The sequence below is a fragment of the Xiphophorus couchianus genome, chromosome 9 (assembly GCF_001444195.1).
Source record: "Xiphophorus couchianus chromosome 9, X_couchianus-1.0, whole genome shotgun sequence".
Taxonomy (NCBI): domain Eukaryota; kingdom Metazoa; phylum Chordata; class Actinopteri; order Cyprinodontiformes; family Poeciliidae; genus Xiphophorus; species Xiphophorus couchianus.
The window spans coordinates 32071107-32097104 of NC_040236.1; the positions used below are offsets into that span (position 1 = coordinate 32071107).

General features: G+C 36.8%; 1 protein-coding gene across 4 annotated transcripts in view; it reads left to right on the forward strand.

Moving 5' to 3' along the window:
* Nucleotides 1-23337, forward strand: part of atp11b (ATPase phospholipid transporting 11B) — a 58949-nt gene extending 35612 nt beyond the window's left edge. For 3 of the 4 annotated variants that reach the window (XM_028026991.1, XM_028026992.1, XM_028026989.1), the window contains 3 exons: nucleotides 238-341; nucleotides 2280-2445; nucleotides 13852-14592. In XM_028026991.1, coding sequence (XP_027882792.1) covers nucleotides 238-341; nucleotides 2280-2445; nucleotides 13852-14106 — 525 coding nt within the window. In that variant the 3' untranslated portion in view covers nucleotides 14107-14592. Of the gene's footprint in view, nucleotides 1-237; nucleotides 342-2279; nucleotides 2446-13851; nucleotides 14593-20316; nucleotides 20432-21318 lie in introns of those variants that run through there. The other variant, XM_028026988.1, reaches the window with a different exon arrangement.
* The last annotated feature ends 2661 nt before the right edge of the window (nucleotides 23338-25998 follow it).

Sequence of the window (25998 nt, forward strand, 5' to 3'; positions counted from 1 at the left end):
CCTGCAGTTTGTTTACTTTGGTCTGAATTATCGTCACTGTCTCTTAGCTAAGTAACCTGTGGAGACAGATGGGTTATTTGAGATAAAGTATGTGGAGAGGAGGATGATGTCAGCGGCCATTAACTCCAGCAGATAATTTGTAATAGGTTGTTAGGGAGCAAGGCCTCTTTTATAGCACAGAAGCAGATTGTCCCGAACGTTCCGGCGTCAATTTCTTAACGTGATTTATTTTCCCAGCTCGCGTTGGAGACTCAGTTCTGGACCTGGATGAACCATTTTGTGACATGGGGCTCAATCGCTTTCTATTTCATCTTCTCTTTGTTTTACGGAGGCATCATCTGGTGAGAATATTCTTAAAAATGGCTCATATTTACTGTCAAGTTTTGAAATCTTTTTGATTTTAAAAAGTTGAGTCGGTCTCATCAGCTCAGGAAAATAATCTCGGACAAGTGTGTTAATATTCCTTCAAATTATTTTTCTATTCGGAACGACGGATTTCTGCCACATTTATTAATTACAGCCGTAGTCATTCAAGGTCAAAGTCTGAGCGATTTTTGTGTTACTTATTTCAGTTGAGAACAATAACAGACTTGAACAAAGCGGAGAGCGCACACTGCAAAAACAAAAGTACTTTTCTCTATTTTCTGGTGCAAAAATACCTTAGTACGCTTGAATTAAGTAAAAATGAATTTAAAAGTAACTTTTGTTTACAAGATAGAGGAGCTTGTTTTATGTAAATAATTTCTTAATGTTGATTTTCAAAAAGGTGATAGTTCAACTTATAGCAAGACATTTTTCTCATGTTATAAATAAAATAAGCTGCCAGTTGAGCTAATATTTTTTATTTGTGCTGTAGTAAGGAAAACTTTTGTTTATTTTCACACCAGCGTCTCAGAAGCTCAGATTTAATCCTGGTTAATTATCTGCCACCTGGTCGAACCAATAAAACCAGTTTAAACCACATGAGCCAGTCTGGACCGATCAACCGTCTGGGAGCCGTCGTGACCATATTGGGCCATTATTGATAGAATCTGTATTGGTCATTAAGCTCTGCCGTTAGGACATAATAACATTATCTAAGTGCACGACTCGAACTGATGGTAGGACCTGAAATTACAGTGGAAAGGTCAAATCCTTCCGAGTCTGTCTGCCGCTCTACTCTGTTGGTTTTAAAAGATACAATCAGTCAGTCACTACATGATGTTATGCTTCTTTTTTATGATAATTGCAGCCAAAAAAAACAACTAACAGTCAAAATTAAGTCAAGAGAGTGAATCAGAGTTTAAAATATGGAAATTCAGAACTACCAGAAAAAACTTCTGCATGTCTGCATGTTTTTCTCTTTTTCTAACAAAACCTGAGTGATAAAGGTCTTCAGTCTCAACAAAACCTTTTTTTGAAGGATAATTTTGTTCACAGAGACTTCATGATTCTTTTTATTTGTTGTTCTGATTATTTATTTTGGATATTTAAAATGGTTCCAGTGTTAAATGTTTGTTAGAATTTAAAGTTGAGAATGTGTTCTTGCATTATAGCAATTATATTACTTGAAAATGGTGTCAACAGAACAATATTAACCTTTATCACCATAATTTCTGAGACAATTTGTTGTCCAGCAAAATTTGTTATTATGGCAGGCCGACATCAAATTATAAGTCAATTACTGTTACTCTTTTGGTGAAACTTAAAGAAATAATAATTGTTCATATAATGTAATTTAAATTAACTACATACTATATTTACAATTAAATAGTATATATCTATGTTTCATTACATATAACATAGTTTTTGTATGTATCAAAACAATTAATTATGAGTTTAATAATTAATCAGCTAATTTAATAATAAATTAATCGTTAACTTGGCCATTGGTGGGAAAACATTATAAACAAATCCCTCATAACAGATTCAAAATAGTTTTAACAACCAAAAAAAAAGGTAAATGTTGGCGTTTAGTGTCACATCTTACAGGTTTGGTCTCTAAGAGACGTCCTGAAACAGGAAGTTAAATTAGAAGGGATCTAACGGGATTGGTCAAAACTCAGCCGAGTTTCAGTGATTGGTCAGAAAAGAAGGAAATACAGAAAACATTAAGGTGATTGGTCAGATTTGTAGAAAGGTTGCAGTGACCGGGGATTTTAAGTCTGCAGATGGTGAGCGAATTTGCATAAATAGTTGGTATCCCAACTTCCTGGATGGGCTGAATAAAGTAGTACTATTAAATAAATAAATAAAAAGTGATCCCAGTTTAACATTTGTGTTGTTTGAACCTCCTCCAGGCCGTTCTTGCACACCCAGGACATGTACTTTGTCTTCGTCCAGCTGCTGTCCTGCGGCTCGGCCTGGTTCGCCATCGTCATCATCGTCCTCACCTGCCTGTTTCCTGAAGTGATGAAGAAGGTCCTCTACAGACACCTGTGTCCCACCAGTACACAGAAGAGCCAGGTAATTACCAGCAGGAAAGCAGTTCTCTTTGCTGTTGTCAAGCCCAACATTTTACTTTTCTAAATTCATTTATTTTTCCTAAACGTTACTAAATGATTTATGCATTTTGTTGGGTTTGTATATGTAAATCAGCTGCACCATTTTTATTTTGCTGCTGATTACAAATGAAAAAGTTTTACAGGATGTTTTGTAAAAGGTTTGAACAAATTCAATTCTAAATGTTAGTGAATTTAAAAGAAATTGCACTAGAAAGGGAAAAAAGACACTTTGTATTCTATTGTCTTCTATTACCATATATAGATATATTAGTGCAGCTTGTTTCTGTGCTGATATCTATAAAAATCTTTCAGATGTGGGAACAGGCATAGAAGCTTGTTATGTTTTTCATATTTTCCATCAGCCAGTTCAAGATTACCTCCATTTTTCAAAATGGCTGCCTTTTTTGAGCCTTTTAAAGCTATTATTGACATGAAATGTTGCTTATTTTTGCACTTGGATGAACTTTGTGTCTCTGTCTCTGAACTGTTAGCCACTGTGTCAGTGGCTAACAGTTTGTTTTTTAAGTAATCCTCTGGGAACATCTGTGCCAAGTTGGGGTTTTGTATCCTCATGTGAAAGATTTTGCTGAAATATTTAATTATCTGCTGCACTATGTAGTAGAGGTGGGCGATATGGACTTAGAATTTTATCATGATATTTTGTGGTGAAATTATAATAAGGATGGAAATTATAGTAAAACAGAAAAGAAAACTTTTCTTAGGTGAGTGCATGACAGCATTTAACACAAATCCTATTTTTAATAGTCTTCTTCAGGACGCCCTTTACTGAACTAATAGTGATTTATATGACTAAACTGCATCATATTAAATTTACTGATATTGATGCCCTTGTGGAACAAACTATAGAGAAAATAGTAAAAATATTAATGACAATACTGTTAGTTTTATTTTTTTCTGTAACATTATTAATTGACATTTATCAAAACAATAAATCAAAATTCTTATTCACAACAAGTGATAAACATTACAATAAATGCCCACCCCTACTATATAGCAATACATAATTTATATTCCTACACAAAGCACAAAATTGGCAACAATTATGCGATAAGTCTTAAAAAGTAAGTTTATTTAGAAGAAATACAAAATCTAGACGGTCTGTAAAGTGATCAGTGTTTTAGTTTATTTTTAGCCTTGTTTTTTCTGCTTCTAAACAGGAACGTTATCATGTTTATGTTTGCTCTGCATGACTGCCATCTGATCACAGACGAGCGCACTGAGAAGCACACAGTGTCGCCTCTGCTCTCTTTCCGTATTGATTCGTCCATCTGGAGATGATTTATCGTCTCAGCTTGTTTCTCAGAAAAGAAAATGAGCCAACTTCTCCAGTCCTGTGTGCCTTTTGTAGCTTCTGCTTCAGTCTCCGTCCTGTTTTGTCTGAACATGACTGTAATGTGTGTGAGAGAGAAAGAGCTTGATTTCTAACCTCTCTGTCTGTGTGTTCTTCATCTTGCCCCTGTATTTGCTCTCCCGGTGTAGATGTATTCCAACCGAGTGGTCATAGGTGACGACTTCGCTCTGCAGCCTTTGTCCAGAGCCAAGGGCCAGCTGGGCAAAATTAGGTAGAGGATTTGAGATCCGTTAAGCCGTGGACTTCATCCATCTTAAATGAATCCATTCATGGAAAAAAAACAAAAAACTAACTAAATGCAGGAGCGCTTCATGCAAATGCAATATTTCTATTGTTAAAGATGTTATTTAAATGTTTAACTGCGTCTTATTTAGTTAAATAATTGTATTTTTTTTAGGTGTTTTTGTTTTGCTAAATTACGTTCCAGTATTTTAGAAATTGGTTTACTTAAGAATGTAAGACTGTCATGAAATTCAGAGAGAAACATTGCTTTGCAGAACGAGTGCTCCTCTACATGTTCATTCATAAGTCTCGGCATCAGTCGTTCTCCAGCGTTTTCTCTAGCGTTGTTGTTTCTGTGACGGCATGATCCAAACAAGCCAACCAGCATTCTCTGTCGCTCGGGTCGGGGAAACTTCAACCAGTTTCAGGTGCTACAGCAGAATGAGAGACTTAGATTCTGCATGGTTTGCATCATAGAAAAATGCTGAGACGTTTGTGTCTTAAGACTGCCTCTTCACAGCATGCCATGACTCAACCCACCCACTGCATGAGCAAATGCATGTGTGAGCGAGTGAATAAATCAGTTTATGTTCTCATGAAAACCCTGACTAGCTGCCTTTTCGTTACAAATGTGCGCAAAGCTTTGTTGATGTTCCGCTAATGTTGAAAAAAACCCACAATTTCATAATTGCGGTGTTTCCATTAAATAAGAAACTAAATTAAAATCACACGTAAATAAGTTTGTTATAAGATCATTCCGCACCATAATCCTCCAACCATTTCCTGTCGTCGTCTTTGTCTTTTCCACCAGTAGTAACGTCCGGTTGTTTATCACGACACATGATGGGAAAAATGTGAAATACACTCATTTTGATAAAGCTGGTAAATCACCTTAACCTAACGCAAAGAGTTTTTATACAAAATTTAGTGTTTTTGAAGTTGCCGTGTTTCTGTTAAACAGATTTATTGTTGTTATTCCAAGTTGCACAATTTTAAGGTAAATGGAAACATAATTATTAGCTATGTTTCCATTCAAATGTGTGCAAAACTTTATTGGTATTCCGCTAGTATTGAAAAAACAATTTCACAATTGCAGTGTATCTATTAAATAAGAAACTAAATTAAAATCACATGTGAATAAGTTTGTTCACATAAAACAGATGCTGCACTGTGATCCTCCAACTGTCTTCCTCTTTGTTGTTTCTGGCAGTGGTAACATCTGGCTGTTGATCAGGTGACTCATGCGATGTGAAAAAACTGTTTCAATTGCCGTTTTGCAAAATAAACCAATTTTGATACAGCCATAAAAAAAATCTCCAATTCCGAGTACAAAAACGTTCGCAAAGTTTTTTCTAAATTGCTCAATGGAGCAAAATAAATTTGCTCCATTAAGCAAATTTATTTTCGTAATTACAGTTTGCGCAGTTACATGGTCAATGGAAACGCAGCTAGTGTCTGTGTACTGATTTTTATTTTATTTATTTTTCTCCTGATCCTGTCAAATCGTGGACCTCGTGATGTGAGGTCATGTAGTCTCTAAACTATAACTCTGCTGCTCTACGCTTGGATGTGGTCAGGTCTGACCTCTCACCTGGCATGCCGTAGTTTTATAAGCAGAACATGAAGCACACATGGTAGTTTTTATGTCTTGGTGCATCCCAGGCTTGTTTTTTATCCTTTGGACTGATTCCACGTTTTGAGATGGCCTCTTCTTCTCGGAGTCGACCTCCTGCATGGTTTGGACAGATCCACACCTCTGGACTGATTGCTCACTAAAGCTGCATGAGCAACTTTGTTTGGGTTAAAGAGCAACATGATTCTGTAGTATGAGGAGCATGACAGATTGCTGTCATTGTGGGAATCTTTTGAACAATGGCGTACGTTTTTGCAACGTGTTGCAATCTTTAAGAGAAATGCTCAGAGTAGCATAAGGTTTTGCTGAAAAAAATAGCGGGGGTTTGTAGTTGAAGAGGTTGGTTTGTTTAATTTGGATATTTCAAACTATGTCTGTAAATTTTTCTAGGAAAATAGACTTTGCATATTCCTCTGCTTGATGATTCAGTCTCGTTATCTCTAAGGGTGCACCGATCTATCGGTCAGCTTACCGTTAATTTTAGGTGATCAGCGATGGATATGAAACCGATATTTATCTCTGCTAAGGTCTGAAAATCAGCCAGATTCTCCTTTTGTTTTGTCTGCACTGTTAGCAACGTCACAATAAGCAATTAACTAATTAATTGTACGATAAATTAAAATGAGCGTGATCATTTTACTTCTGATGACTAATATATTTTGAAGGGCTGTTTTGTCTGCAGAGACATCATAATTAGTTGTTTTTTGTTTTACTTCTGTTGTATTTATTGCTTTTGGTTTTGGATATTTAAAATATTTTCCAATTCCAGTGCTAAATGTTTTATTGGTCTTTGAAAGGGCAAACTTCCACTATTACTGCCCTTTTCAATTTATTACTTGAAAGTAGTCTCAAAACAAAGTTGTTGTTTATTTCAACAATTACTGGGACAATTTATCATCTAATATAATTTATTGTGATGACCGGCCTACTTTCTGCTGCGTTTAGTGACTTTTCAGATCTCGCCATCAACTTTTTTCATAAGATACAGACCTCATAACAGTTATATCAGTTATAAGGAAATTATTTGGAATTAGCAGAAAACAACAATCTGTGCACCACTAGTTATCTCTAATTTTTTAAGATAAGTGACAACATGAGGCAGACGGCTCTCATGGGTTGTCATGGCTCTGCAGCAGGTTAATTTGTTCAGATGCTAGTAGATTTTCCTTTATCCCCTTTTTCCCGTGAGAAATTGTCTTAAGCTCATTGGTTGCTTAGTTTTTTAGCTTCTTTCAACTCTCCACAACCTGCAGCCAGTATGCTCAGTTTTCTTTTTTGTTTGCTTGTTTTTGTTCTTTCTGTTGTGGGAAATAAGAGTCCTTCAGTTATTTGTCAAATTCTTTAAGCCCTTTTCTAAAGCAGCTATTGATCTGTCAGGTTGACACACTTTTACAGAAACCAGTAAGTAAACAAACGCTCTTCCTTTGTGAAATAACAGGCTGCTTCGCATTCAGCTGCTGTGTTGGCAGAGGTCAGATCTTCAAGACCGAAACTTCTTCCCCTAATCAGTTAAACTCCCAAACTGCAGCCCAGACTGACTCACTGATTAACAGCTTATCCACTAATTTGCTAGTTGCTTAATGAGCAGCACTGAATTTGTATCCACTCTTCTGTTATTTAGTCTTTTATCGAATCCCAAAACAACAACTATCAGTTTCAAGGTTACCATTGAGTATTAGAGCCAGGCTTACCAGAAAAACATTAAAAAGTGGAATTATGAGAATAAATAATTTGTAAAACCAATACCAAAGTATAAATCCACTCAACAGTCCTCATTTTGACTGCTTTTTTGAGTCTTGAGGTTTCATGATATCACAACTTTATTCTCGTAATAACGTTTTTCTTCCTGGCCCTAACACTCTGTTGTACAAGGCATCTGCTGGTCCAAGATGTTTTAACACAGATTCAAAGTATGGCTGCTGTCTCCTGCGTGGTAAATGTGTAAAGGACTAAATGACGAACATGGATATGTTTTTGCAGTTTGGTTACGTCTGTATGTCGCTGGCCTACCTGCAGTCTACCTGGTTGACTGACGATAAGCCAGCAGGGCTGACTGTGAGCATCTTGTGTCCTTCAGATGGAGCAGGGTGAGGGTTCAGTCGGCCCAGAATATGACCCTGTTAAAGCCCAGCGGAGCCCAGGGGAGGACAATTGGCACCTGCTAGCTGCTTATCCTCCCCCTGCCGCCCCCGGCCCAGACTCATGCTCCCCTAGGTAGTACCCTGATCTGTACTGCATTCTCTCCCATTGTCCCCATTTTACCGTCACTGGCCTTGTTTGGTCTGAGGTCCAACTAACCCTGTCCACCTCCTCACAACTACAGCAACCTGCACAGCCCCACTGTTTGCCTCAGACCTGGTCATTCCCCCATGCCTCTGTGTGGCAGTTACTCTCATATTGCTGTTTTATTTTAATTGTTGTGTAGAAATACGCTTTGTCTCATGGTCCAGTTTCCTGTCCTACTTACTCATCTCTCCCTTTATGATTTATTGAATGTAGCTGCGTTTCCATAACAGATGTGCACAAAACTTTGTCAATATTCTGCTAATGTCTAAGAAATTTTGGTGTTTCTATTAAATAAGAAACTCAATTAAAATCACACGTAAATAAGTTTGTTCACGCAACAAGTTATTAAAGAACATACCACGGAATAATCCTCCTATCACTTCCTGTCATCTCCTTTGTCATTTCCACCAGTAGTAACATCCGGTTGTTGATCACATAATTTATGTGATGTGACAAAGTATTTCTACTGCAGTTTTGTGAAATAAAACAATTTTAATACAACCAAAAAAAAAAAACTCGTCCCTGAAGCAAAACGTTTTAGCTTTTCAAAATTGCCATGTTTCTTTAAGCAAATTAACTTTCAAAATGTCAAATTGCCCAGTCACATGGAAACGCAGCTACTGAGACATGCCCCTCCATGGTAGTACCTGACGTTCCCTAGCCTGGTCTCAGATCACCAATCGCTGTTATTGATCAGGTTTCAGACGAAGAGAGAATGCTGTTGGCATGCCGGCTTCATCGTCTTGGTTGTGTTTTCATTCAGCCATGTGAAACTCACTGGATCATCTGTTTGCTTATAATTTGTTGGTGTCTCATGAAATCCTTTTATTTTTCCATTTTTTAAGTATTTTTTTTATATTTAATTTTTTTATAGTTTAACATTGGGTGGGGTGAACATGGTTGGGATTTATTGCGATAAATAATCGTAATCACGATATTTTTATTATCGCTACACTTAAGGTGGGCGATATGGACTTAAAGTTTTATCACAATATTTCATGGTGCCTTTGTGATATTGATTAAAGTGACTCTACAAACTATCTTTTATTTCTTCTTTAGGTGACTGTATGTCTGTGACTACATGACACACCAATCACAGCCCAACTAACACAAATACTTAAAAAAACGCACCATATGTGAAGCGTTTCTTTAGGACACCAGTCGCATAAAGAAGTGTGATTTATTTCACACAGTAACTACATTTAGTAATGTTGTTACATTTATTGATACTTATTGTTACTTTCATTAAACAGTGATAAAACTAATAATCCTGACAGTTTTGGAGGATTTTAAACATCATTCATTGGAATTTATCGTGACAAGAATAAATCAAAATTCTTATTACAAAGAAATGCATCACGATAAATAATAAACGATACAATAAATGGCCGCCCCTACCTCCAGGAAGTTGTGATTGTAACAAATTTTTGCCAAATTTTGCACAGACTTGCAATTTTCGCCAGTTATCGCAACGTTTCCTTAAATCTGGCCTTTGTTTTGTTTTCTGACCAATCCGCTTAGCGCTTATAATTTAATTTTGTGTTTCATGACGTCTCTTGAAAGCTGAACCTGCAACCAGCCAGTGCCAAACGAAAGAAAACTTTGCAGTATTCTTCCAAACAAACGGCGTAAGTTGAGATAATCTTAGCTAAATTGTGACTAGTTACTCTCCAGTACCATCTCTTATTAAACTTGTTAACAAAAATATTAATGTTATCTGTAATTTCTGTACAGAAGTTGTTCTCACTGTTGGTTATATTGAAAGTAAATTTTTATTGTTGCAATAGAAAGCGCAGACAGTCAGGGAGGAGACATTAGACCCGAGGCCAGCAGCAGGACGGTGATGCAGGGTCAGCTCAGGTAAGGAGGGATTGTAACCCGATGAGCAAGAGACAAGGAAAGGAAAAGTTATGTGACCATTTTATGGCAAATATAAAGCTTGAAAAAAATTGACCACAACTTTCTGAAAAAAAAAATCTGCAATTTTAAACCAAAACAATTCCAAGAAAAAAACATCCCAACATCTGAAAGGGACTTCATAGTACGCAGGTAACCTGTGCCTTGGACTCTGACCCTCCTTCCAATAGTCAGATAAACTTTACAGACATAATCAAACTGTAGAATTGACTTTTAATAAGTTAAAATATGAAACTGACTATTAAATGTAGTTTGGTTTGTTGCTTTGAAGAGCCAGGCAAATGCATTTGCAAAAGTCAAGCAATAACAAATGTTTTGGAGAAAATTCAAATCCCTCTGACCAATAGTGAACCAGCAGTCTGTGACATCATTAACTACGAAACACAAAAAGCCCTCTCTCTCCTAAATGACCAAATTTGTGCCAGTATGAGAATTTAAATGCTTTTAATGTTAGAGGCAGCCGTCTGTTGTTTTAGGGTTAATATAAATAAATTACTTTTATTTCCCTTTGGATCACAGTTTTGGTTTTGTCCCAAATGGGAGGAATGATCAATATCATTTCACTGAAGTCTTCTGCAGAACCGCACTGCATTCTGGGGGATGTAGGCGGAGGAAAGGCTTTCGGCGCTCAACCTCCCATAGCTAGCTAACCAAGGCTGGTAGAGTCGACTAATTCACCCACTCTTTGGTTGCCTAGCAACACCCTGCTCTGTAACGTGTGCAGCAGCAGTTTCAGGTTTCCCTCAAAATACTTGTACTTCACTCTTCAGTCTGTTTTCTCTTTTAATCCCATTGGTTTGGTTTTACTGCGAGCGCAACCTAACAGTCGCCTGTCGACCTGCAATGCTTGATTTTTGCTGACTGAAATGTGGAACATTTAAAACAAAAAACAAAAACACTAGTGCTTAACGTTTATGGTTTGATGCCCATCGAGTGAGTGACCCATAACCAGAGGAATGTGCTACTTGCAGTTCCTCCTAAGAGCACTTTAGTTTGAGAATAAATTATGTGGAGTTTGATTTGTTTGTGTTTTGCTGTCTGCAGCCAAGAAGCAAAAGTTTGGCTTGACGCCAGCGCCTCATATTTCTGGTGCAGCAAAACACCAGAGGACAGTGGCTTGCACCTTTAGCAAATACGGCCTCAAAGAGATTAAATAAAACTCCCTCAAATATCCTCTATCATCTTAAAATGGAAAATTCAGTTTTTAGAATAGAATAGAATAGAAGTACTTTATTCATCCCAGCAGGGAAATTACTTCGCAGTTACAGCATAGAGACAAGACACAATAACAACTACCACTGAGTAGTAGTTGTAGACAAAATAAAAATAAAATATAAAATGCTATGAATTGTAAAAATATGAAATGCTGTTAATGTAAAAGCAACTTAAGAGCAGTCCTTGCAAAGATTTAAAAAAAATGCAGATATGTATATGTAAATATATGTACAGCAAGTGTGCCACAGTGCAGTTGTGCAAAATTGGACTAGTTATTTAGTTATTTATGAATTTACTTTCAGTTGGTACTTTCAATTTTTATGCCTCTTTGTCCTCCTGTAATTAATTTCAACAATGAATTACTAAATCCCAATGCTCCCCAGTTTCATTCTGTTGTGAGCAACCAAAGAGTGTAACCTGACTCCGCTCCTTTTTCCGTTTCTCTAATCCTGGCTTTGCCTCGTCTACGTCACTCGCCGTCTCCGGGGTGCTGACTCAGATCAGAGGAACAATCTGATCCCAGATGTTTCTGGCCAGCTGTGTTTACCCATGCTTCACTAGATCTCAGATAAATCTGATTAGCAACAAAATCTATTTCATACAAAACGTTGGAGTCCCGTCCAGTAAAGGCAAAGAGCTGCTGCTTGTTAATCAGATCAGAAGGCCTTGCTTCATCGTAAATTAATTTTAAACCATGTGGAGCAATCCATCACAAATATAAATGCAAACATGGACTTTTAGTTTTAGTCCCTCCACTACGATCCACTGCTTAAAAGTGCATTTATCAATGAAAAGTTGATTAATTTCAGTGGTACAATTTCCAGGGCTTACATGCATCCTTTAAAAGTCTAAAATTATTTAGAGTTAGGGCCTTAAAATGTCTGAAATCCATTAAAGAAAATGTAAGTTGACATTAAATACATTAATTATGGGTCTAATATTTAGTTGTGACAGGATTATTTAATCTCATGTATTCTATGTAGTTTTTGTCTCAGGATTTTTCTCTTAAGTAAAAGTTTGAGTTGTGCACAGACGTCTTGACTCGCTGCGTTCTCTAATGACTCAAAGGTGGTTAAGGTGACCAGTAACAAACTGATAATACTGTCTAGCAAGCTAGCAAGTCTTTACCAGCTAGCATATGGCTCTCTAGCTAGAGTTAACCAGCTAGCTGAAGTTAGCTAGCTGGTTAGTCCTTGGAAGCAGCTAGCTAATTTACTAGCTAGTTAGCTAGAGAGCAATAATCCATATGAGAAGCACAAAACTGCAACTAAGAGCCACAAAAAGACCTCAGAAATGTCAGTTTTGGTTTCCTGCGTTTCTTTTTTTAGTTGCCTTAAATATTATTCATAATGGTCTTAAAATGTCTTAAATTTTAGTCAGTGAAACTTGCATAAACCTCGACTTCTAGATTACACGTATATGTGAAAAACTTAGTGACAATACTTTAGACTTTTTTTGGTAAATTTCTTGGACCAGTCAGGTGTGAGAGAGAATATAAAACATAAAATGTTGTATTTTAGCTTATAAACTCTGTCTTCTGCAAGGTGAGAAACAGGATTTTTTTTTAAACAGAAATGAAGACCTTTTGAAAACTGTTCATGAATTATGTGTTGTATACACTGAATACCTCAGACCTCAGTGTTTTACGTAAATTGCTGCATCTCTGCAGCTTTCCTTGGAGGTAATCAGCCTTTGTTTCCTGCTGACGTGTTGAGAACGCCCTGGTTGATTTAAAACCGCCAGTCAGCTCGTCTGCACTGTTGGCTCTGATGTTTCTCATCTTCCTCTCAACAATAATCCCCACAGATTCTTTATTGGGTTCCGGCCAGTAAAGAAACCATTGTCGTTGAACCAGGTATTGGTACTTACAGGACTTTGTTGCTGCTTGTGCAGCATTTTTTTTTTACCTGAGTTTTTTCTTTCATCAAACTTTCCAACAAAATCCATTACAGTGTCATTTTGTGGCTTAACCTACTTGCAAAGGTGATTATTATTAAGTCAATATCTATGTAATGTCTGATGGAAATTATTTTTATTGTAATATTCACAATTACTGAGGAATTAATTTGAAGTTTTTCATTATCTGGAATCAATAATCAAAGTTGAAAAGTATCACTCTGTGGAATAAATCAATATGAGTTTCCCTTTATTAAATGAAATTACTAAAATAAATGTACTTGTAGGCAGATAATGACCTTCATGGAGATGGTCCTGTATTGGATAAGAAGCAGTAAAAATCAGCGCCTCTCCTCCAATATTATATTGAAAACTACGACTTTATTCTTGTATTCTTTCTATTTTATTCTCATGCAACTTTTTCTCATTATGTTGTTTTTATATTTTCTTTCCGTGGCTCTCATACTACCTGATACTTTCAGGATTTTATTTAGGAGTCTTTTGTTTTCCGGTGTGACAGTCTGTACATTCCTGTTTGTCCCGTTTTGTTGTTGCATGTTGTGTGTATTCCCTGTAATTCATCGTCACCCAGACAGCATGCGGCATCATCTTCCCGTCGCTCTTATTGAACAATAACACAGAAACAGGTCAACTGAATCTATTTGATCTAACTTCTGTTTTTTTTTTTCTTCTCATTTTTATCCACCAATCTCTTCTGCTGTCTTGTTCTCTTCCCTCTGCTCATGATGTTTCACTAACCCATGCTTCCTCTTTTTCACACATCTGTCCTGGCTCTTTCTGCTCTCACCGTCTCTGCTCTCCTCCAGTCTCTATCCGCCCCGCAGGCCCTCAGCTGTGTGGAGTCCCTGTGCTGCTACCAACATGGGCAAAGCGGCTGTTCCCGCCTGGCCCGCCTCCTGGAACAAATGACGGGACAATGCAAGGCCGGCGTCAACAATTGCCACACATCCAGCCGCAGCAACAGGTGGGGAGGACTGCAGCGTCGACGAGAAACGATTATTGTGAATCCCGATGAACCGTCTTTTGATTTGGGCAGCAGCTCCGAGTGTTTTAGCCTGTGATCCCGCCGAGCTGTGTGGAAGCAGAGTGTCGGTGGGTTTTAAAGGCTGGTTTTAGGAAAGAGTTGGAGGCTGAAGATGAGTGGATCAAACACTTATAGACTTCTTCTGTGACAGCATGATTAAACACACACATCCAACGGGTTTGGAGTCGGAAAGGCAATGAAACCAAAAATTTAGAGGTTAACGCTTCAGAGTACGACGGTTGTCCTGTGACCAGGGAGAATTCGGTACGATATTTTTATTTATCGCAGTTCACACATCAGCAGCTGCGTTTCCATTGGCTATATGACTGCGCTAATTTGAATTACGAAAATAAATTTGCTTAACGGAAATGAGTCAATTTAGAAAAAATCTTTTTTGTGCTAATATGAAGTGTTTTCAATATTGGTGTATTTCACAAAAGTGCAATGGAAACACGTTTTAAGCCTGTCGCAATAAAAAAGAAAACATTTACTTGCACGATAAATTAAAGCTAACTCAATGATTTCCACTAGCATGATTTATCGATTTCTTTTCTCTCTTTCCAGTCAATTTGATTTTAAAGTTCGTTGATCTTTGAGAATGTGTTTTTATGCCATTACATTACTATAAAATGGTCTCAAAACAACATTATTATTGTTTACCTCAATATCTTCTGGGACAATTTATCATCTAGCAAGTTTTTTTTAATGGTGACAAGTGAACAAGTCACTTGATGAACCGGGTCTTACTGCTGGCGGAAAGAACGAGGAAGTGACAGGAAGTAGTAGTAGGATGATGGTGCAGCGTGTTAATTAATGATTTATCACGTGAACAAACTTATTCACATGTGATTTTAATTGAATTTGTTACTTAACTGAAACATTGCAATTACAAAACTGTATTTTCTCGACATTTTCGCACATTTGTAACTGAATCGCAGCTATTGATACTCGTGCCTTGCACAAAATGCATTTAATGAGTTGCATTTCCTATAAAAATGTGTGAAAAACTTGCACTTATTTCTAAAAAATGCAATTTTGCAATTGCATTTCTTACTCCTAAGTAAAAATTAAATTAAAATCACACATGAACAGGTTTGTTCACGTAATAAATCATTACAAATCATGGCGGCGATGAAGGTAAACACTTATGTGCATCTTCTAAGGAGGCCAGTTACTACCTGTAAACGATTTCTGCAGTAGACAAACCAGCATCACACAAAGGAATATCGGTAACACTTTATTTGATGGGTTGTGAATAAGACCGTTATAAACATGACATAACACCTGAACTCATGAACATGAGTAAGTCTAAATGAATATTTATGACTCTTGTCATAAAGTGTCATTCAGTAAAGAATGACACTTTTAATACAGAGTTGACATTATTTAAAATGTCTTTGTTATGACAACTTGACATTAACCAAGAAATCATGATCTGAGATAAATTTGTTATAAAAGTATTACTGGTTAAACTTTAGCTTTAGTAACATAAAGCTACATAACATTTAAAGTTACTCACTCCTGTTCATGAGTTCAGGTGTTATGTCATGTTTATGACGGTGTCACGACAGTCTTATCCACAACCCGTCAAATAAAGTGTTACCAAAATATTTCCAGTTTTGTGAAAAACAAATTTTGATGCATCTGAAAAACAGTAAAAATAATAATAGTTTTATTGAGTTTTTTTTAAATTGGTATCTCTCATTAAGCGAATTTATTTTTGCGATTCCACTTTGCGCGGTTACACAATCAATGGAGACGCAGCTTCTCGGCTGTCTTGTCTGTAAAACCGACTCCTTTGCAAATGTATTTGCCATTTGTCTGTCTCTGCCATGTGCTATGATCTGTGGTGTTGTCTGTCTGTCTTGATTGTCTCCTGTTCTTCTGTGATCCATCCTTAAATGAACGTTTGATGTCCAGATGGGAAGCGGGTTTTTTAGGGAAAATCCTTTAGTTTGTTATGCACTTTAACAGACAACATCACTACTTCATGAAGTAGCCGATCGGCTTCGGCCAACGCTGTATCTGTAGCTGAAACCTCATCACAGTGATAATGGCTGGCTGGTATAATCATAAAATATCCAAATATTAAATGCTTACTGACACTATACACATTAAATATTTAGCTACAAAAAGTGGTGGGAAGTAGATTCTTTTTTTTATTAATGTTTTTATTTCACTGGGCAGCAATGCATTGTGGGTCCCCAGATGATATTTAGGAATGATGGTAACATAGCATGACATCCATTCAGTGCAGTTTGGAAGCTTTCAGCTGATCAACGCTGCAGATCCAGGTGATTTTATGAAATGTTGAGGTTTTACGGTTTGGAGGCTCAGCTCTCAGTTTGCAGGTCTTTGCAGTTTCTATAATTGTGTCCACCTGAATCCCGGCGACTCTGTGGGTCATTGATCAGACCATGTGACCAGCCCTTTCTGCTGAGCTGTCAATACTTCTCAAAATGTCTCAGGACTCCAGATATTGATTAGATCAGTAATGAAGATGTCGCATTCCTGTCTTTTGTTGCCAAATTTCCTTTCTTTTTTAATTAATGTGTGTATTTGTAACGGTAAAAATATGCAGTGGAAATTAAAGAATGCCCAAAAATTTTAACTTTGATCAATTTGATCAGTTTGTAGCTTAATTATTGATCATAGTTTTTGTCATTTTTATTGATGCTCTCTTCTTTTCAGCTGTGAGAGAGAAAAAGTTAAAATAACAACGGATGCAAACACTTTTCCACATTGTCCAAAGAGTCCAGTGGCCATAAATAAGCTCTGCTGCTATAGACAAATTAGCATGATGGGAAAAAGTTTTGCGGTAAACACAAAATTTCATACAGCCGGGAAAAAAGTGTAAAAGCTTTTCAAAATTGGCACATTTCTATTTAAGTAAATTCATTTTCTTACTTTCAATTTGGTTAATTTTATAGTTAATGGAAATGCATATGTGAACACCAAGCAGACCAGAGACCGCTCAAAATCAGGAAGAGGACTACAACACAGTGCATTCTGGGTAAACAAATCTGCTAAGCTAGCGGTAGCAGGAGAAATGGTTCGTTGTCTTTTACCAAAGACAAAAGAGAAACACTACAATCACTCATTTCTGTCAGTACTCCATTTTTGTTTATATGCCGTGAAGAAGGAAGTGGCTCTAAGTGTCTTCTTCAGTGGTTCTTGGTGCAGCGCCCCCACAGGCGAGGAGGGAACTGGTTCCTCAAAGGGTTTGCATCGTTTGACTCAGTGCAGTGTGAAAGAGAACCACAGCAGCTAAAAATAAAACAAATGTTGTAACTTTGGTCTCCAATCAAATTGAATCTACCGACTGTCAGGTGTTTAAACAACCTTCATTTCGGGATAGATAGTTTGGAATGGAAATACATTAGTGTCTTTGTTTAAATTACCAGTAAAAACTCGTACTACAGTGACTTTACTCTGACGCAGCAGTTTTACTTTCCTTTTGCTCTGATATAACTCTTGTAAAAAACAGTTTTATGAATGGAGTTTTTTAAAAGAACAAAACAAAACCAAAGCTCTACAAAACCTGCAGACCTGGAATTGGCCTCCATTTTCTGATTGGTGCGTCTCTCTCTGTGTTACAGCAGATGTATATTGACAGTATTTTTAGGTGAACATGTTTCCCTGCTTGCGGCTGTGAGGTGTTGCTGTCCGGATCACTTCTCTGAAACAAACACAGACCTTCAGGCTGAGATTGTCCCATTAAATGATGATTCAATTTAGATGAATTGGCTCCTGTGGGGTTGATTGATTTGTTTTCTGACCTTGGCACGAAGCAACCAATTGGTTTCCTCCAAGTGACAAATCACAACCAATTTGTTCCCTCCCACAGGATTTAAGAAAAAACCAGCAGACGTAATATATATTGCAGCGGTCGGCTTTTTACTATAATGGAAACAATGAAGTCAATAAATAGAATCTGCAGTTGTTTTATTCCTCTGCATTCTCTCCTAACTGTCTGCAGATGGAGGAAAAGTAGTTATAGTATCCAAATATGCAAACCAAATACCTTCTTTCATCTACAATTCTCTTTTCAGATTGAGAAAAAGGATTATTAATGGTTTGGTAATGTAGAGTGAATTTGGCCTTAATCCTTGGCTACTGCCATAGAGGAAACGTATGGTAGTATGTAGCAGAAATATTTATTTATTAAATTTATTAGTGGTGCATCATCTGAGTCATAGCTGGCTCACTTTGTTTTAAGAACCAATGTTTGGTGAAAATTGGAAAGTGAAGGAATATGGGATCTAGGAAGTGTAGTTCTACTTCTGGAGCACTTTTCTTTCTTATTTTCTTTTTCTTTTTGCTACTTCCTGTATCTACTGACGGTTTTTTATTGGGTCCTGAAGCCTTATATCTGCTTCTGGGAAGAGGCCAACACAAAGGGTGCGCTTGTTTTATAATTTCTGATGTTCCAGCTGAGCGGAGTTGGAAAAACTACCCCCATCCGACAGGAAGTACAAAACAAGAACATCCAACCATTTTGTTGCATTGGGCCTACCTGTAATATTTTGTATACAATGTTACCTGGATCTGCTTATGTCACTCTCCCTCTCCTTCTCCTCCTCTGTGTGTTTTTGTCCTTTTGTGTCTAAAGTCTGCATTAATCTCAGATTAATTATTCATGTGCTGCTAATGTCCCCAGTGAGTTTGTCAGAAATCGGCCTGTTCTGTTCTCGGTTCGTGTTCCTGAAGCTTTTTAAGGGTCGTCTTAACTTAGAGATGGTTTCAGAGCTCAGATGTTTGTTTTTTATCTTCCTCCTCCTCCCTCTGTTAGACGAGCTCAGACAGTGATGTAGCGCATGTGAGCGCCTCCGGTTAATTCACCATCTGAGTCACAGGCCAAGTCAAAGACCCTGGATGGCCTCGTTCTTCCCCTCACCAACTCTTAAACTCTTAAAGCAAAATTCACATTTTGTTTGTCTTTATGCTCCATTTGAGTTTCAACTGCTTGTAAAATCAACCCAAGCATTTAAAAGAAACACCCAGCTGTTCTTTGGCAATAAGTTGATGTGTTTTGGTGTCTGGAGAATGAGCTGTTTCAAAAACCTCCCAGTTTTTAACTGTCATTCGTTACCTAGCAACCCTAGTGAAGCCCAGCCCCTGTCACCTAGCAACCACAGCAGCTGGTTGGTCAGCTGGTTTCACCGCTGTATAATGGCTGCTGGAAAAAACAAGAGTTGGGTGTTGACTTATGGTTGAGATAAACCTTGTTGCGTTCTTGTTGGTTGTGCAGGAGGCAGCGATCTGCTGCTCGTTAATCATGACTTTCTCCTCCTTTTTTATTTCTCCTCCTTTTTTTATTACTCATGTATTGAGTGAATCAAGTCTCATCTCAACTCCACAGAGATCAGCTCAGAGGCAGATCAGATATTAACACAGGTGTCACTAATAAAAAAACAAAACGTCTGCAGGCCACTTTTACACTGAATCTCATTTCCTTCGTTTGGTGACCCAAAATGTTCCTCCCCTCAAAGTTGATACATTATTAGTTATTGATTCCTGTTGTTCAAACAGTGACAATTATTTCAATAGTCGATTAATCACAATTAATCATTTTATCCCTACTACAAATGGCCAAGTGTACACAACACTTTGTTGTTGCATTTTAAGGAATAAAATGTTAATTTTCTGATTTTAAAAAAGGAATTGAATTGCTTACATGAAAAACTCAGCAGAATATTCCAATACTTTATCTGATTAATCAATTAATCGTTTCAGCCCTGCTACAAATGAACAAGCGTACACTAACAGAATGCTCTGTTGTTGCATTATACGAAATGTTTGTTTTTTACTTTAAAAAAGGAATTGAAATGCTTGAATGAAAAACTCAGCATTACTCAGCAATTTTGTATCCGATTAATCGTCAGAATAATCAGTTAGTTACAGTTGTAATTACTTTCAATTGCTGCAGAAGCTTAATTACCAATTCTTTTAATTGTTACTGGCTGCTAACGTTTCTCGTACTAAACCTGCGTTCTGCAGTAAAAGCTGAGCGATGGTTTAATGAGGAGAGACTTCAGGAACTCACCGCTAACTCATCCACCCATCACTAACTCCTCCCTCATCCATCCACCCATCCTCTCTGCTTCCTCCAGCCTGATTGATTGGGATCATTTTTGTTTTTTATAGCTACTGACACCTCAGCTCTCCTGTTTCACGCCCACACACACACACACACACACTAACGCACTGCGCCTGTCTCCTAACCTTCAGTCACTGCTGTTTCCAGGTCTTGGAACGACACAGAGAACTTCTACTCCAATGACCGCACCATCCTGACTCTGTCGCCCATCGAGGCCAGCCGCTGTTGACTCCCACGGCCGCCACCCCTAACACACACACCGGTACCGTTTTGCGAGCCCACTCCAGTTTAAAATCAGTGGGAACCAGCCAGGATTGGGTCCGTAGCGTCTTTGTGTCCCTGCGGCTCACAGATACATAGAAAGAATGAGACGAGCATCAGAGGAAATGAAACGGGTCAGAAGATGCGATCAGCCCACAAACAGGAAATATCAGATTCCTGAAAGATGATCCGAAAAACACATTTAAAAAACAAGAAAGGCATCGGTTTCTTTCCTCTGGACAGAAAACAGACCTGAATCTTAACAAACTTACTCTGATCCAGACCTTTTTCTTTTTTCTACGAATGTTGCCAACACTGCAAAAACACAAAATCTTACCAAGTGTTTTTGGTCAAGTTTCAGCTGCAAATATCTTAGTACATTTGAATTAAGACAAAACTAACTTACAAGAAGCTTTTCATCAAGATATAGGAGCTTTTATAAAGTAAATAATGCCTTAATATTGATTGACGTAAAAGTACAAGTTCCATCAGATGATACAATATTAGGGCCAAACTATGGAAAGATTAAATTACGAGAATAAAGTTATATTATAAGAATAAAGAACTTTACTCTTGTCTTATTTTGACTTTATTCTTGTCCAAATTTTTTTTTTCTAAATTTTGATTTTATATTTTTCTTACTTTGGCCCTGACACTCTATTTTAAGCAGATTATTTCAATTATAACAAGACATTTTTCAGAAGATAAACGCTGCCAGTGGAACACTTTCATTAATATAACTGAAATATTGACTTAAAACAAGCTCCTACTTCTTGCTGAAAAGTTACTTGTAAGTTAGTTTTGTCTTAATTTAAGTGAACGAAGACATTTGCAGTTGAAACTAGACAAAAAATACTTGGTAAGCTTTTGTTTTTTTTGCTTTTGCGGTGAGAAATGCTCGGAGCTCAGCTGAAGATCCTGCTGCTTCCAGGAATCTGTCTGATCCACTGCTGCACCTTTAAACTCCCGGTCAGACGGGAACGAGTTCTGTAGCATCTAGAGGTTCTGCCGGGACCTGCAACATAATCTACTGTGGTACCAAAGACCGACCGGATCAAGACTGCAGTGTAGCTCTTTATTTTTGTGCCTGATTGAAGCTGATATAGTTGTAGTTATTTTGTTGTGCCCTCTTGTCTCCCCGGATGAGGCCGGATGTTTAAAAGCCATATAATTAATCCAAGTGATGGAGCTGCAGATTAAACTGTTAGAGCCTCTTGTTTCCTTGTTCTTGTTCCCTGCACTGCAAAAACACAAAATCTCACCAAGTATTTTTGATCTGGTTTCTAATACAAATATCTCAGTACACATAAGATAAGACACACCTAACTGACCAGTAGCTCTTCAGGAAGACAGGAGCGTTTTAACTCAGTAATGGCTTAATATTGATGAAAAAGTACCATTTATAAGGGAACTAAAACGTCTTATTTCAATTGTTTCACTTATAACTAGCAGTGTTCATGAATATTAAAGAGTTATTGACTTAAAACAAGCTCATATATTGTGCTGAAAAGTTGCTTGTACATTAGTAACAGTTGCACTGGAAACTAGACCAAAATACTTTGTAGGATTTTGTGTTTTTGAAGTGAAAAATGCCTTTTCTCCATCAGCCTGGCGACCAAAAGCCTCTTAGCGTTACAGAACCACAAACCGCAGGGATTATTTTAAGGATACAAGGCAGGAAAATGCAGAACCAGGTTCCTGAACGTTTCCCAGAGTAATAATTTATCGTTCTGCGTAATGGTGAGAAGCTTATGGAAGTCGGTGTTGATGTTCTTTAACACTGCAAAAACACAAAATCTTACCAAGTTTGGTTTAGTTTCTAGTGCAAATATTATTACACTTGATTTAAGACAAAACTGGTTTACAATTAACTTTTCAGCAAAAAGTTGGAGCTTGTTTAAGTCAATAATAACTTAATATTAATAAAAATATGAATCAGTTTGACGGCACTGCGCCGTTACCTAGCAACCCCAGCCAAGCCCAGCCCGTCTCCTAGCAACCGAGTTCTAGTTCCACTGGCAAATGATTTCACTTATTATAACAAAAAAAATTTTCCATGTTATAAGTGAAACCTTTTCATCAATGTTTAGGAATAGACTCAAAACAAACTTCTAGATCTTGCTGAGAAGTTGCCTGTAAGTTAGTTTTGTCTCATATTAAGCGTACTAAGATGTTTGCACTAGAAATGAAACCAGATTAGTTGGTAATATTTAGTGTTTTTGCAGTGAAAGTAGACAGAAGAATGTTTTCATGTTCAGGAAAATTCCTTCAGAAAGAAAAGCTGAGCGTTTGCACAAACCACATATCAAAAATATCACATTTCCCTGCTTCTCATTGCTTTAAAAGAAATTCATTAACACCTTCTTAGAAATCATCCACGTCACGTTTTTGCTGTTTTCTTTTCGCCACATACGTTTCCTCCGTGTGTGTGAATGTGAGTGTTGAGGCTTCCTGAAGGCTACTAATTCCCACCAAGACGACTAACTGGTTTAAACTGGACACCAGAAGCCTCAGCACACCCAGGAAGAACAGGAATCAGTTTCCATTTGCTAATTATTTGAATATTGTTGTTTATTTTCTGTAAGAAACACAAATAGGTGCGACTGATGATGGGAAGGTGTATTTATTATAGCTGTAAAAAGTTTTTTTTGTTGTTTTTCTTGCATATATCACCTTATTGGTTCATGGAGCTTAAAGGTAAATGTCCGGTTTGAATAATTAAATGATAATTTACTAAAATGCTCTTTCAACCAGCTGACCTCATAGTTGCTGATCTACGAGGATGGACCTTCATTCATTGATGCTGTTTAAATAAAATTATCAAGTTTCTTGGAGCGTTTTGTGGAAAGCAGTTGAATCAAGTCTCCTGAAAATATTTTTGTGACATTAAAAAGCAGTTAAAGTGAACTTGAAGCCAATCTTTCCATAGTAGAACCAGCTGACTGAGTTGCATCATGGGTATTGTAGTTAACATGGACCATTCTTACAATCTTACCTTCCTGCAGGTAGATATACAGTAGATGCTCCATTGGTGGGAAGTGTAATTAAATCCAGTGATATTTAAAACAGTTTTGCAGAAAACAAAAATATTACTAAAGACAATTAAAAGAAACGTTTAATATAGAAATTATGTCATCAATTAGCCACCCTAAGATTGTAGCTAAAGAGGCTAGTTGTTCTGAACGATCCAGCCAATCACATTAAAGGAAAGTTTACCGGAAGGAAAAACGTGTAAAGGCTGTTTTTCAGTGTCTGTACATCCTTAAAAAGTCTTGAATTCATTTATCAAAAATGTTGGTCTTAAATGTGTAAATTTTTTGAAAGTTTGCCGTTAAACACAGGTCTTAAATTTTGTTGTGTTCTTGTGAGAATTTTCTGACAGTTGATCAGATGTCGTTTGTTTTTTCCACTTTCTCGTTTCTGTTGCTAACGTTCGTTCAGAGTAAAAAATAAAATACAATTAAAAAAGCGTGGCACTAACATATAAAATTTGTAATTTTATGTCTTAAATTTCATTCACACGGGTCTTAAAATGTCTTAAATGTGAGTTTGTGAAACCGGCAGAAACCATAACTTTTTTTTTTTCTCTTTGCCACACATTTTCCTTCCACTTAACTATCCATTAATAAATCATACATACTCTGAAGAGCCAGGTTTTTGTGCAGCCAGCTTTTATGGCTTCACCCTCTTTGTAAATGGTAGCTTTGACTAACAGCTGAACAAATGTCAAGCATTTTAGGTTTTGATATTCTTGTTTTCTGAGAAGCTGAATAAACCAACAAAACACATTTTTCATAAAACATCTGCTGGAGTTTCACTTTTCTAATTTCAGTTGGTTTAAATTTTTACACGCTGTTACAATTTGGACCTTTTTAGTTTTACTGTATCGATTTGACATCTGGACAGATTTAAAAACATTTGGTGGCTCGGTTTAAGATGTAATGTTTGAAGTGTGTAAACTACAGTTCCCATCATGCAACTCAAAAGCATCTTTTGTCTGACGGACGGTTGTTTCCTGTTCCTCATTTCTTGTTAAACATTTCTGTTTAAATGGTGGGTTCCCCTTTTATCATAATATTTGCATCTGAATGATGAAAGAGGTCAGGGATCGTTCCTTTTCCTTTAATGTAATCAGAAATCCAGCTCTTCGTTCGGCTGTGTGGAAAACAAAATCCTGAGATTTGCTCCAAACTTGTCTCCATCTCACAGAAATCCATCAGGACTATAGAACCGTCTTCAGGTTTGGATGTTTCTTATTTCTGCATTTCTGCTGTACCTTTTTTTGCATGAAGTTTGCAGATGGAGGATGAGGGCAGAACCATACATGAGGCTGCAGATTTAATGCCCCCTTGTGGCCAGAGTGAGTAGAGCTGCTGGCCAAAAATAGCTAAAAATAAATACTGCCAGGTGTCCACAAATACTTAAAAAGTCTTCAATTTGTCTAAATTATGGCCTTTAAATACAATGGAGTATTGGGGTCATGCTAAGAAAATAAAGATTACGAGAATTAAGTCATAAACTCTTACGAGAACAAAGTCAGATTTCTGACTTTGTTCTGGTAATATTATAACTTATTCTCTAATATTCTCGAATGTTTTTTTTTTATTTTAGTATAATCCGTCGAACAAAATTAAGATAATTAAAAATACAACAAAGTGATTTGTATAACTTCTGGTAATATTGACTTTATTCTCATTATTACAACCTTATGCTCATATAATTGTATTATTTTAATTTTATTTTTGTAATATTGACTTTATCCTCATTACTTCTAAACTATTATTTTTTGCATGGCCTTAATACTCTGTTGTATTAAAATGTCATAAATTAATTTTTAAAAATTCGGTCTTTGATTTATTAATCACACATCTTGAATTTTGTTAACAGAACTATTTAATTTCGTATATTCTGTTTTTTTTTTTTTTTGTGTGATTTTTTTTTTGGTCAGGCAAAAGTTTGAGTCGTTCAGTGACTCGATACGGTTGAGGCCCCCGCTAACTAGTAGCTACGGTAGTTAGCAATGTTAGCAGCTAGTTGGCACTAGCTAGCTAGATGTCTATCAAACCAGAGTTTGATAAGTGCAAATTATTTGCCATTTGGTACATTTCTCTGGAGACATACAGTAGGTCTTAAATTGTATTCATAATGACCTTAAAATGTCTTAAAAACAAATTGTTCTTCAATATTTTATCATCCATCAGAAATAAATTATGATGGTTCCCTTTATCAGCTGCTGACTTCTCCCCTCTGTTATCTTTGATTGCATTTAGATATTTGTGTAATAGAATCAAGCCAAGTTTAAACTTCTTGGCCCAAAACAAACAAAATGCATTTTAAAAGTCGAATCAGATAGTTTCCTTAATTGAATCATGAGAATCAGAATGAAAATGTCAAAGCTAACAGTTCTGTGCAGCGTCGTGTCATGAGTTATCAGCAGATAACTGATCAATTATTCTGTCCTGTCTGTATTCATTAGAGCTAAAATATTACTTACTAAATAAATACATTTTTATGAGAACGATTGTTGGAGTTTTTTTATTTCACTACTGACTTGAGGGAAACACCATT